General features: G+C 40.5%; 1 protein-coding gene across 1 annotated transcript; it reads left to right on the top strand.

Annotated features, from left to right (window-relative positions):
• Positions 1 to 3,925: 3,925 nt before the first annotated feature.
• Positions 3,926 to 13,462, top strand: TTC14 (tetratricopeptide repeat domain 14). Its single transcript, XM_054386298.1, is given in 12 exon segments — positions 3,926 to 4,122; positions 4,183 to 4,304; positions 4,570 to 4,769; positions 5,131 to 5,215; positions 5,301 to 5,430; positions 6,090 to 6,242; positions 6,931 to 7,002; positions 8,459 to 8,578; positions 8,661 to 8,783; positions 9,436 to 9,553; positions 11,525 to 11,631; positions 12,044 to 13,462. Coding segments are annotated over 12 exon segments (2,403 nt in total). The 3' UTR covers positions 13,020 to 13,462.
• The last annotated feature ends 505 nt before the right edge of the window (positions 13,463 to 13,967 follow it).

Here is a 13,967-nt window from a genome sequence, read left to right as displayed (position 1 = left end):
CTGTACAAGCAAACAAAGGCTCAGCAGTGCCACTGCCTGCAGTTTGACGGAAATTAAGAGAAATCAGAGGGGGTTCTCAGTTGACATTTCTTAACTATTATTTCTGTTGCATTCCAACAGGGCCTAAACGTCGATTCAGAGCCTGGGCAGTTTCCATGGTCTGTCTTTGCATATTTATGACATACAACCAACTATTGTTTGTCTACACATTTCCAGAAATCTGAGAAGCACAAGGGTCCGTGACACCATAAGCAGGTACTCAGCATATCTCCAGGTGAGTCTACATGTCACTGAAACCCTTCTCTCTTTCACAGACCATGCCAAAGTGGGAATTAAGGGTGAACTTTTTCACAAAGGATTTGGCTAGGGTTGTCCCATCACTCTAAGTTTGGTGATGTTTTCATACCTCTTCCTTCATATTTGGTGATTATGCCCACAGACATCTTGTTTTCCTCAAAGCAGAGCTGCTAGCTGTCTAGCAATTATTTTGTGCTGAACTTCTCTTCAACACTCTCGAGCTAAAATAATATCTTGGATATCGCGTCCCTTTGCTGCTTCATAAATTAACAGAAAGTCTGGGCAGCAGGACTGCTTTTGGCAGAATTTGCCAAAAATCTGACAACACAGCTGGAAGTATAGCTCTTCATGTTAATTTTCATTAGTACTATTAGTTTCATCTTTCTTTGCCCAAAGAATATATTTAGTTGAACATTTCACTTCCATTTGCAATAGTCTAAAATTTATCTCAAATCTGCCCAAACTTTGCAGAAAATACTTTGACAAGCATGATCGTATCTTTTTGTCAGTGATAAAATGTGGCTCTTGACACAAAATCCTTTCCTCCATGCAATTTTCTTGCAAGCTTTACCACTGCTAGTGGATACTTGGGAACATCTGGAAAGCAGCTTGACCTTGTTGCATTCAAACTGTGCTTACTGGATTTCGATGAAAATCTGCTAAGTATTTCACACATCCACTTTGAAACTCTATCATGCCTACCACTCTTTGGATTGTTCAGGGACCTTATCACTGTGAGTTTGACCCTGGATTCAGAGCTAGCTTGGTGTAAATACATAAGCTTTCTATTGTTGAGGTTACAGGCTGCATGATGGATTTGGGGACCTGCCTTTTATCATGCGTTGGCCTAAACTGTCAGAATATTTACATCAAACTCACTCAGACATGTCTGGTTTCAGAGTATTGGGAATGCTCCTCTGTGAGTAGAGCAATGTGTTGATTTGTATCACTTTCTCCTGCAGAATCAGGACACTTCCTGTTCACTCGCTTTGTTTATTTAGCACATGGGAGGGAGCACTATCCATCCATCCAGTTCCTAAGGCAATGGAACAGAGGATTCATGACATTGTAGCCCATGGAGCACGCCACCTCCTCAGGCCTGGGAGTCTCTTAAACTGTATCTATACCCCTGTGTTTATTCCAGACTGTCCCATTTATCATTATCTCTGCCTGAACTGTGGTGGCTGCTATCAAAAATATTTCCTATTAGGTGACTGAAGTAAAACTAGCAAAAATTGAAAAGAAAAAAAAAAAATCCACCATTGAGATGATGCAGAGATACTTGTAATAGCAGAGTGGATGTCCAGGCAGCATCCCATGAGAGAAAAGGATGGCAAAGGCTTGTCTGTGCTGTGAGTGAGGTGGAACAACACACAATATGCTATAGTCTTGCTTTGCTTCTGAGTTCATGACTAAAACTTGAAACATAGGAAAGAAAATTACAAGTCCATGCTCATATACCCTGCTCTGACAAAGATGGAATTATTTGGAGCATTCTTTTTATTTTTATTAAGATAACTTCAGAATCTGTTTGGCTTAGTTAGAGGACTTTAAATATGAAGTTACCCCTCATGTTCAGGGGCAACTAATCAATATTCTGTGTGCTAGTATGATATAAATTACAGAATTTCCTAAAATGCAATTGATTTCTACTCACAGAAGAAAATGTGTGTAAGGACAGTCCATAATTATAGGTGGCTCAGTTTTCACCATGACTTTTTGTCCAGAAGCCAAAACACATTTATGGTATTTATTCATTCTGTCTTGTACCTTCTGAATGTGTCTGCATATTAGACTGGAGAAATGCTTGCATAAGCAGAGTTTGTGCTTCAAACAACTTTTTTTATTGCTAGCTCTTTGTCTTTGCTAAGCAAAGCAAACTAGCTCTTCCTCAAAACACCATTCCCTCAAATAAAACTGCCATTATTTGCAATTGTGTAACTCAGTTCAGGACATTGTACTTGCAGTGTGATTCATCCAGAAAAGGCTCCCTTTCTGCACTGGATATTTGCAGGTGCATATCAATCCATCCTTAATCAGTCTTAATGTCTAGAAATTTCCATCTGATGTTCATGGGGTTTTTCCACCATGGTAACCAGAAAACTAAGTACATACCTGGTCTTAAATAGATCAGGAAGACTTTAAATCTAAATCCTGACAGCCGTTCAGTACACGGTCAGTGTTATGCCTCCTTTGTCTTTTGTTACATTAAAACAAGGGAACATGAAATGAAAATAAAATATAAATTTGCCCTTCTAGTGTCTTCCCCAAGTCTGTTATACCAGTGATATTCCTGCTGGCTTTGAACTGAGCTTCTGAGACCTGTGTCTTTGATATGATCCTTGCCCTCTCAGTCATGCTGCTTCCTAGAGGAGTTTGTGTCACTGATCTGCCGACAGCCAGACCGCTGGGTTTTTTTTCTGCAGCATTGTACTGAGGGTAGAAGTGACATATGCATTTGCAGTGAGTTTTCTTCTTCTTTCCCTCCTTTTAAAATTAATTATTAAATGTGATGCCAGGGACAAACTATTCTTGGGGACTGAAGAACTGTGATCTTTCTAATAGACTTGGATTAATCCCAGCTGGTTTTAAGCACCTTTCTCCATTAGCCAGAAGAGGTGATTAGCATTAAGAGCCTCCTGAGCTAAGTGTCTTTTTAGCATTTAAAGTTAGCGCTAGTAAACTAACCACCGAATCCTGCATTAGGCCTATTGGCTCCAATCTGCGTGCATGACGTTTTCCTGGGATAATCGTCCATTTTCCCTATGTTAGAACACAGCTCTTCTGACAAAGCCAGGTCTCTCCCCTGCACACTTTCAGTTGTGTGACTTCCCACCAGGAGGCCCGTCCGAGGGACAAATCAAAAGAACAGCTTTAGGAGCATTCTGCTTTATTGACTTCCAACGTGAGCTCCCTGTCCGTCTGGGTAAGCTCCGGCCCCGCACAGCTATGCTGTGTGTGATGCTCCTTCGTTTGTCCTAATTCAGCGCACACATATGAGAACTGATCGAGAACATCTCGTCTGCTGTGTTTCTGCAGCTCTGTAGATTCTCTACGTCCTGACACACAGACGCTTCAGAAAAACGTAGTTTGCGGGAAGTAGCTAGGCTGCGCGGCCTCTGAACGAGACACACCGATGCGACAGCAGTGCGTTTCCCCTTTAGTCCCGCCACCTGCACGCCGCGGTGGCCGCACTCGGCCTCAGCCTGGGCCGAGGCAGGTAGCACGGGGGCGCAGCGCCCTCTTCCGACATAGCCGCCGCAGCACTGGCCGTTAGCGGCCGCTACCGGGCGCCCCTCCTTCGACGCTGGGAAGAATTTAGCAGCCGCCGACAGTCTGTGTAACTTTTACCTTGTCGATTTTGGTGGTTTGTTTTTTTTTTTTTTTAAATACAGGCGGGGGGTGGGGGGGCTCAGAACAGGCCCGCAAACGGAGAGGGGGCTGCCGTTTCTGCCGCCATCCCTTAGAACGAAGACACGGTCCTCCTACTGACCAGGGGGCGCTCTGGGCACACCCCACCGCATGGCGCAAGCGCCTGCGCCTTGCTGTCCCGGTCGCGTCCGGCAGGGCAGCGACTGATTCCGGCGCCGGTTCCTGTTCCGGGCCAGGCGGCGGCGGCGGCGGCGGGATGGATCGGGAGCTGCTGCGTCAGGCGCTCAGCTACCACGGCCCCACTCTGCTCTCGCTGCTCCGCGCCGAGCAGCATGACAACCCTGACTTCCGCGGACTGCTACCGCCGCCCGGGACTAGCCTTGAACCGCCCCGCGGGGCGCCGCAGCCGCCGGCCGCCTGGTGAGGAGCGCCGAGACGGGGCGGTCAAGGGGAGCGAGCAAGAGAGCCGTGAGGGGCCGCAGGGTGTTTCTCACCGCCTTCTCCTTCTCCTAGGAAAGAGAAGTCGAGCCTTGACACCGAGATAAAGCGCTTCATTGCCAAAAAAGCCGATCTTCTTTTCGCGCACTCGTGGAAACCCAATGGCCCTCTGGCCGAGACGATTGAAGAAAATGAAGGTAAGCCTGGCCAGGGGCGGGCCGGGCTCCCCGGCAGAGCTGTCACTGCAGCGCCTGGCGGGGCATAAGGACACTGTACTTAAATGTAGTAGTGGTTATTTTTGAAACTGTGCAAACTTATTGCTATCGCTTTTATGGTCTGCACAGAAACTTCTTGTTAGTACAAGTAAGTCAGATTTTAACATGTTTTGCTGTTGTGAAGTATTACGTATTTTCAAGTTGTAGCTTGGTCATTACTTGACTGTGCTTGTCTCATGTGTTGCAGAGTATTATGCTGTTATGCCTCCTCTGGAACGGTTCATGGATGTTCCCAGGGAAGACAGGAGGGAATTATTTTTTCGAGACATCGAGCGTGGGGATATTGTGATTGGGAAGATTACATCTATCCGTGAATTTGGCTTTTTCATGGTGTTGATCTGCCTGGGAAGTGGTGTCATACGGGAGATTGCAGATATAGAAATCACTGTAAGATACAGCTTTGATCAATGTTTTCTTCTTGATAAATAATAGCTTTTTCATGCATTAGTCACTTCTTGCGTTTCTTAGTGAAGTTGTATCTGTAAAGGTGAAACTGAGCTTCAAGCTGGTCATCTTATGATGTGTTGCTGAGTCAGCAAACTTCTTATGGCCGATATTCAACATTTATTACTTTTGGCTTGCAAAGCTGATTATTTATGGCTGCATAGGTTTTTATTTGAACTGAGCCATGCCTTTTACTATCACAGATCTGATGTGTATGAAAATTAATATTCTTTTGTCTTAATTATGCAGAGAGACAACAGTATTTTGGCTTTGTTTACGATACTCTTAGTTTGTTCTATTGCAGGCTCTTTGTCCTTTGAGAGATGTACCTCCTCAAAGCAACCACGGAGATCCTTTATCTTATTATCAAACCGGAGACCTTATTCGAGGCAAGTAGCTGCAAAAGTTTCCAGGAATTTGTTTCAGTTTTGAGACATTTCTGTAATTTAATCTTAACTGTTATTGTTTCTGCAGCTGCAATCAAGGACATCGATCGTTACCATGAGAAGCTCACCGTGTCACTTTACAGCTCAGCTCTTCCACCCAGTCTTTCCAGTACAAAACTAGGTGTGATTACTTCTGATGACTTCCCTTTACATTATAAGTAAGTACACTACTGAACTCTACTTCTTGGGTGTATTCAGTGTGTCTGCAGATCATCTTTGTCAGACCATTCCTTAAACTTGCCAGTAGTTCTGATTCAACAGGATGATTGCATACTTTTATTGTTTATTTCTTTTAATGTACTTGTTTCTGGATGTGTCAGGTGTGGTTGATCTTTTAGCTTCTTGCCCACAATGTAAGGAAAGCAAAAAGCAGAGCAAGGTATCTGTCACTGTGGGACAGTCTTAATAAAAAAACCCAAACAACAACCAAACTGAACTTATATAAAGCAAACAAACAAACAAAAGTATATATAAAAAAATCCAACCCCAAGAAACGAACCTTTGGGAGACTGGAATATGAAGTTCTTAAAACTCGATAATTATCTTTGGAAGACGGAAGGACACAGCTATCCCTGCAATTTTGGTGATGATTTTTATGTCCTGGAGATACCTAGAATGGTGCCCAAATAGATTTCAAAAGGGTGAAGGATATAAGGATTGCTAACAGGTAGGAAAATATGTGCCTGTAAAGAGAAGAGCTCATGAGCAGTAATATCAATAAAGCCATTTTTATTCTGAACAGGCATCATAAAGTTGAGTATAGTGTCTGTGAGATTGTGATTGTGTACACTGATGTTTTTTTTTTTTTTTTTTTAAGGCGAAGCATGGAAGTTGCTAATACAGGAGAGACATTTGAAGAGGTTTTGCATCGTTCCCCAGGATTTGCTAATCCATCATTAGTTGAATTTTTAGCAGAAAAACTAGGACTAAGTGAATCAAATCCACCGTCTTTGATGAGAAGTCTTCAAATGTAAGTGATTTGTACATTGTTCCTATCCTGTAGCTTTGTGGAGATTATTCTAATCCATTGAAGTAGACTTGTGAGTGGAAGTAGTAGACCACTTAAACCTTTTTCGTTTTGATTTGCATGGCTGCAGCTTATGTGTCCTTAAATATATAAAAGCAAATTCTACTCTAGAGTAAGAAATTTCCATTTGAAATTCAGTTACTTTTAGTAAGGAAGACAAGACACTTTATCCAGCAAAGTTTGATACAAAATACTTTAGGAATTCATTCCTTAAATCTTGTCAACATCTTTGGATTGAAATGTGGGACCTTTGTTTAAATGTTTTCTGACAGCTGTTTAGTCATAATGTTTATTTTAGTAATCTGTCCTCTGTAGTAAAATAGACTCAAACATATGCAACAATTGATGATGTGAGCCCTGTATATATCAGGCCTCAAAGCAGGTGTGAATATGGTATGTTTTTGTTAAATGTACTGCAGCTGTACTGGTTCAATTCTGAACTTTCAGAATGAGTTGATAAAAATTGGTTTCAGAAATATAAAAGAACGTTCCTGTCTGAGGAAGAATAGTCAGGCACTGTATAAATAATGTTTCAGCTTATTTCAGCTGTGTTACGTACTGTAAGTCTAATTTTATAGATTCAGAAGGCCTGTTTGACCTTTTCTTTTTTTTTTTTTTTTTCCCCTTAAAGTAAAAATTTCAATGAAGAAGATTTTGCCCCTGCATTGAGGAAAAAGCAGTCTGCATCTTGGGCCTTGAAATGGTATGCAATACTTCTCTCAGAGCTTATTGTTAAAATCACAGACTGTTAGGGATTGGAAGGGACCTCCAGAGATCATTGAGTCCAGTCTCCTGCCAGAGCAGGATCACTTAGGACAGACTACAGAGGAACATATCCAGGCAGGTTGTGAAAGCCTCCAGAGAAGGAGACTCCACAGCCACGCGGAGCAGCCTGCTCCAGTGCTCCGTCACCCTCACCATAAAGAAATTTCTCCTCATGTTGAGGTGGAACCTCTGTGTTCTACCTTGTACCCATTGTTCCTTGTTGTTAGGTTAGATTACAGGTTATACTTCTTAAAAGAGAATACACATTGAACCAGTTTTTCTCCTGAATGTATAGTGATGTAACCAGAAAGATCTTCTTGACAGTAACCCTAACCGCCAAGTGGGTTCATGATAGATAAAGTCTCAAGATTGAGTTCCAGGATATGTATCAGGTTTACGGGAGAACTGTAAATGTTTACAATATGCTGGCCCATTGATGGGATGAGAGCAGGATTTGTGACAATGCCAAGAACACAGTTTTCCGTTTTGTAGTTGTGTTGAATGACTTGGTACTGCTTGTCATGGCACTTAAGCCTCAAACTGTAGGTTTACCAAGTGTACTTGTTGATTTTGAAAAGTTAAATGTATTTTCCTGGCTGCCTTTGGAGGAGCAGCTCTGGGTAGGTGCTTTGCTTTTATGCTAGGCAACGATTTTGAGCATGCTGCAGGGTGGAGGAGGTAGAAGAAAGAGAGAGTTTTCTCCTATAAATGTAAAATTTTTGTGGAAAAACTTCTCTTGGATCTACTAGCTAAAATAATCTGAGAGAAGCCTCTGAATTTCTGGTTCCTGTACTAACAAAGCAATGTTTCTCTGAGTGTTTTGCAACTTCATTAATTGCAGAAAAAAATTGTTTATCGTGTTAAATATCAACTTTACTTTTTAAAGAAGTCTGTAATGAAAAGTACTGAAATTCGGCTCATATCAGTTGCCAAAAGAAGAAAGGGTCATCTGAAATGTATAAAACTTCAAAATACTTGAGATGAACTGGTTTCAGTTTTTACCATGTACCCATCTTGCTTCAGGTTGCTGGTCTAATCATGACTTTCAGCTTTGGATATAATTAAAGCCTCTTCTAGTCTAGTGTTGGTAGGTCACAAGAGTTTGTGCAGAGAAATGCTTAAATATTCATTCCATAAATGAGAAGCAGTGTGGTGTAGCACTATCTGCAGAGGTGCTCTCCAGTGCCTGAAGATTTTGGATTAAAGACAACATATTGTTGTGGAATTGTGTTGATATCACCTTCATTTGAAATGCCTGTTTTAAGTACATTGGAATGAGGTCAAGTAGTGTTGTTGCTTGTTTGGAACCATTTGTGAGTAACTAACAGTGTGAGATTTGCATGGGTGCATGGGCTAAGGGCTGTATGTAATGTTTTCTAATTGTTTTTCTCCAGTGTGAAGGCTGGGGTTGATTATTTTAAGGTTGGGCGCCACGTGGAAGCCATGAATGAGTACAACAAAGCATTGGAAATTGATCCACAAAACGTTGAAGCTTTGGTAGCACGTGGAGCTCTGTAAGTCTGCTCATTCCATTGGTTTAGCTACTTGGTGAAAGAGAAGCATCACTCAAATCTGTACACCATTCTGTTGTCCTAGGTATGCAACAAAAGGAAGCCTAAACAAAGCCATAGGTGATTTTGAAATTGCTTTGGAAAACTGCCCTACCCATAGGAATGCAAGGAAATACCTCTGTCAGACGCTTGTGGAAAGAGGCGGGCAGTAAGTGTTGGGGTTGTGGTTTCGTTTGCTTGCTAATAATTTTTCTCAATATTTTTTTAATACCATTCTAGTTAGGACACAGAACAGCCTCTTTCCAGGTTATTTGTCTAAAAAAAAAAATCAAAAGAGAAGTCTTGGAAATACTTCTGCCTGTGTAGTCAGTTTGCTCTTTCTCCTCTGTCTCAGTTAAATCTCTAGAAAAGTATTTGAGTTTTAATCCTTGATACCCTTTCAGTGGGGCACCCTACCAGGCTTGCATCAAGTCTTTTGTATCCCAGTAAGTTGTTTTTTTTTTTTTAAAGAAAGTATGTTTAACAAAGTTATGTTCTGTTACTGTGTTACAATACTGGTTAACCACTGTAATACACAATTCTGTTTCTGAATATTCAATGAATAAATTTCATCTAAGCCCTGTGTTAAGGAGAGAGAGTATTTTTGAAACTGGAGTTTAAAATTAAAAAAAATAATGTTACTGGTGATGATGAGAAGTTAATAACCTGTCAGAAATACAATTTTATTTCTTTACTGAAGTGGACTAATATGGATAAGGTCTTGGAGGGATGTAGTGATAGGATTGTAGCCCTAAAACCAAGAAATAAAATCTGTCAAGATACGTGGCTTTATTGTCTGTGAATTATAACTTGAATTTTAGGTTGGAAGAGGAAGACAAACTGCTAAATGCTGAGAATTACTACAAAAAAGCCTTAAGTTTGGATGAAACTTTTCAGGAAGCAGAAGAGGCCCTAACGAAACTCCGTAAGCATATGCAGGTGATTCTTTACTTTCTCTTCATATAACACTCTCAGTGACAATAAATGAGCAAAAATCGTATTAAATCAGGGAGAGGTTAAGTTGATGGTTTGTCTTACTCTCTGCTTCCCTTCTCCACAGTAAATCTTTTATAGTGAGCATTATGGCTGTACCTACCAGAAGAAAGGTACCTCTTGATGACACCACTCTTTTGAACAGGATAGTAAAGAAGTGCCAAACAGCGGAGGCAGGAAAGAGCAAACCTCTTAAAGCAAGGATAAGAATATTCCATCACACAAGCATGATTAGTAATGTTAACATAGGTCATTCTGTGAATACAGGCATGCAAAGTGTAAAACACACAGGCAAGCCTAGTAATCGCTGCACACAATTGTACTGCCAGATCCTTTTAATTTGGAATAATTAGAGAAAGAACTAACACCAGCAAAGCTAGATCACAGGAAGATCATGGGAGAGGGGAAATTAAGAAGTGATTTAAAGCAAAACAGCAGGAAGTGGAGAGTTTTGTGGGCAGGTAGTTTGAATCTCTTAGCTTTCTTCTCTGCTGTTTTTCTTTCTCTCTTCTCTTGCATGCAGCATGTGTCCCAGGTGAGCCCTGGTGGGTCTCTGTGCTAACCTGAGTTGTCTTCTTTCTTTTTTTTTTTTTTTTTTTTACCTCCTTTACTTGTTTTCCAGAAAGGATCAAAGATTAAAATAGAGCACTGGGAACAGTCTTGTTTTGTTCTGTGCCTCTGCATGTAAGGAAGTGCATAGACTGGGGTAGATGGCACTAATCAACACTTCTTCAGTTGGTGGAGCCATAATGCTGACAGGTTATGTTGAAAGAAGGGGGAAGAGGAGATGTGACAATCTTCAATGAAACTGAAGTGCATCATAGATAAACTGTTGTGTGATATTTGAGCACTGTCCACATTTGGCTGCTTTAGAAAGAGGTGACAGTCTCAGTTAAAATGATGAAAAATGCTCTTATCAAGTGGGAGGTAAATTTATTCTGCTTTAGCATATTCCTGGTATTATGGGTAATGGATGCAGCAGGTAAAACACATGATGGTAGCTATTGTTTGTTGGTCTGCATAGCCTGAACTGCAATTAAGGATTTCTTTTATTGTACCTGTTTAGACGGTTGCCAAGTTTTTAAAACAATAATCAGACTTCTCACTCAGAATAAGAATAGAGCTACTCTTTTGACCTGTAGGTCTGATCTCTAATAGGCTTAAGTAGTTTAAGGATTATTCATCTGGTGAGACTCTCATCTGCATTTACCTGTATTTTAATAACACAAGTCTGATACCATCACTGTTGTGCTAGTATGGCTGAAGCAACACTGAAGAGTTCTTTCCTGTAATACTGATTATGTGTTTTTCTCCAATGTATTTTCTTCTGAACTGGACCGTTATTGCTGTCTGACATCTGGTGCTGCTCCTCACCAACAAACCCGTGGGACATGATTTCTTACGTAAACTATGCATCAAACTGGTCTGTGAAATTGGTACAAAATGGTTTGTATTCAAACATGGCCAACTTGAATTTCATGTTTTAAAATGGGTTCTGCCATGTTTTACTGGTAAACTACAATATTGACACTTCCCCTCAAACCTTTCTTACCCTTTTTTTGTTTGGGTTTTGTTTTTTGCCCTTTCTGTTCTCCATGTTGGTGCTGTGTTTTTCTTGCATCTATACCTTTCGGGCTCCATGCTTTACGGTGTGCTGGATCACTGGTAACACTGCAATGGCTGGTCAAATACTTTTTTTTTTTTTAATGGAATAAAAACTGCAATATGGTCCTTAATGTACACTCATTTATCACAATGGCCAATGCCAAACTCCTGAACAATATTAACTTTTTGGTCTGGGAATCCTGGTAAAACATCCCTGGTATTACACATTTGAATGGGGTTGGGGACATGGGAAAAACTACTGTCATTAACACTTTTGATGTAACTTTTTTATGATGCCTGGGTTCAAAAAAGAAATCTTTGGAAATGAGGGAGAAAGCTGCCAAAGAAGAGAGACAAAAAGAAAAGAAAGTAGAAACAAGTGCAGAAAAATTGCGTAAGCTCTTAAAAGAAGAAAAAAGGTAACGCTCTTATTCAGTATACTCATTATGTGGCAATAAATGTAGGTAAGACTGTGGACAGCCTGTTAGGAAACGGGTTGTTCAAGAGTAAGCTAGGTAGAACTTCTACCTAAGTAAGCTGCATTTTCTCCAGAATTTTGTTTCATGGAGATGGATGTGTAAGAGAAATTTAAAGACTGCTTTGGAACATGAGGTATTTTCAAAGTCTAATGCTGTATTAAGCAAGGAAAGATGCCTTTAGTCTTAATTTGATAAAGAAATCACATTTGAAGTTGTCTTGCCAGGTCAGGCTCAATTTCCATTCATGCCTTAAAAGCTCAATCTCAGCCAAACTGGGGAGTACAGGTTTGCTTTCTACATATAATTTTGCCTGATGCTGAAGATTATCTCACATGTTAATTACATTTTTTAGGTTGAAGAAGAAAAGGAAAGTATCAACATCCTCCTCCTCCTCTTCTTCTTCTTCTTCCTCCTCCTCGTCCTCCTCATCAAGTGATTCTTCATCAGATGTATCAGTTTCTTCTTCCTCCTCTTCCTCTGATCGCAAGAAACGTAGGAAAAAGCGTCGGAATAGATCTGAGTCTGCCCACAGCTCAAAGAAACGCTCATCTAGAGCATCCTCCTGTTACAAAGATCAGGTTAGGAAGGAGGAGTGGTATTCGCCTCCGGCTGATACCTCTGCTTCCTTTCTTAACCAAAATTTTGAAGTGGAAAATCTGCTGGAAAGGCAAGACAGCTTAGTGTGTCCAAAAACAGAGGGAAAAGAGAAAGACAGACACTGTTCTTTTTCGAGGACTTCAGGTGATGATGAAGACACTTTTGGAGGTAGGTCTGAAGATTCAAGAGATTCTTACAGTAGCTGCAGAACTCTGCCAAGTAGTAGCAAAACTGAAAAATATGGTAGAACCGAGAGATTTTTCTCTAGTTGGAGGGGTTCTTCAGGTTCATATCATAAGTCAGATGATAAACACAGGACGCATTATTTTAGGAAGTCAGAAAGGGATGTAGAGGGAAGAAGAGAGCAGTTTAAAAAGCATGGCTCAGGTCAAGACAGGTATTATATGTCTCCAGCAGGCTCTGACTATTCTGGCAAGTCACTGGGGAAATACGGATCATACTCTAGCACCTGCTCATGGGAAGGTGATAGAAGTTATGATAGTGATAGGCACATGTCAAGTCAGCATAAAACAGAAAGTGAGTATAGGAGTAGGAAAAGAAGTTCTGAGGAAACTAATAAAGCAAAGGAAGCAGAGGAGGAAACGTCTTTAAGTGATACAGCACAAACAGAAAGTGGCATTAAAAGAAACCTGCCCCAGAACTTAGTTAATATTTTCAATCAGATAGCTGAGTTTGAGAGAGAAAAAGGAAGTAAGCAGAAGAAACAGTAAAGTACTTTTAAAATTGCTATTGAGTGTAGTTAAATGAACTTTTATTTGAGTATCTCTTGAGGAAATGCTTATAAAGAGAGAAAGAAAGGCAAAATTTGTTCTGTCTTGCAAAATGTCAAAGAATTACTTAAGTAAAGATTATATGCTGGAAAAAGACACAAGGATACCTTACTTAAAGTACCAGTTATTTAAAATCTTAAGTTTCCTGTGCTCTTAATTTGGGGTGTTCCTGTACAACATTCTCAGGCTGGTGGGTTGAAATCCTTTGATCCCCCTACCCAGGTAGCTGTAACTGACATCAGATAGGCACTTTAATGACAGATGGGGTTTGTTTGTTTTTTTCTTGTCCCTTGGGGTAGTGTTGACTGCTGATATTTTTGTATCAAGCTTAACTTCCAGCTCTAGGAAGGGGATAACAGTGAAAGTCATATGCCATCAATGTATATAGCTCATTTGGTCATTAAATTTTCTTAATTTTTCTTAATTTGTGTCTTGATTTTTATTAACATTGCTGGGACATTTCATACTGGTGCACTGGTTACATATACTGCTGATGATAATGAGGGGTTGCATTGCTGTGGAAAAAGTGGTGCTCTGCTTACAATGAGATCTCCAGAAATGGTTGACACTAAGGAGCTTACATCTGGCAGACTACACAGTATAAGCTGTACTTCGGCTGCAAGTTTCCCAAGTAATTCCATAGACAGAAGGCAGTTGCAAAAAAAGGTGCTCTGTAATTTTGATAGAAAAAGTGCAGTTTTATAGACTTCCGTCATACACTGTCCTCTTGCAATTAAAGTATGATCTGAGATGACTGTTTGATTAATAGTCATGGTTGATCTTGAAACGAGGCATACATTTCTTTCCTGGGTTGTTGCACTGTAATCTAAAACTAGTTTTGACAGCAGTGAAGATACCAGTTCATGAAAATTAATGGCTTTAATGTAA

The sequence above is a fragment of the Indicator indicator genome, chromosome 13, assembly GCF_027791375.1.
Source record: "Indicator indicator isolate 239-I01 chromosome 13, UM_Iind_1.1, whole genome shotgun sequence".
NCBI classification, from domain to species: Eukaryota; Metazoa; Chordata; class Aves; order Piciformes; family Indicatoridae; genus Indicator; species Indicator indicator.
The sequence above is the reverse complement of the archived record's forward strand: the minus strand, read 5'-3'. Positions and strand labels throughout refer to the sequence as shown.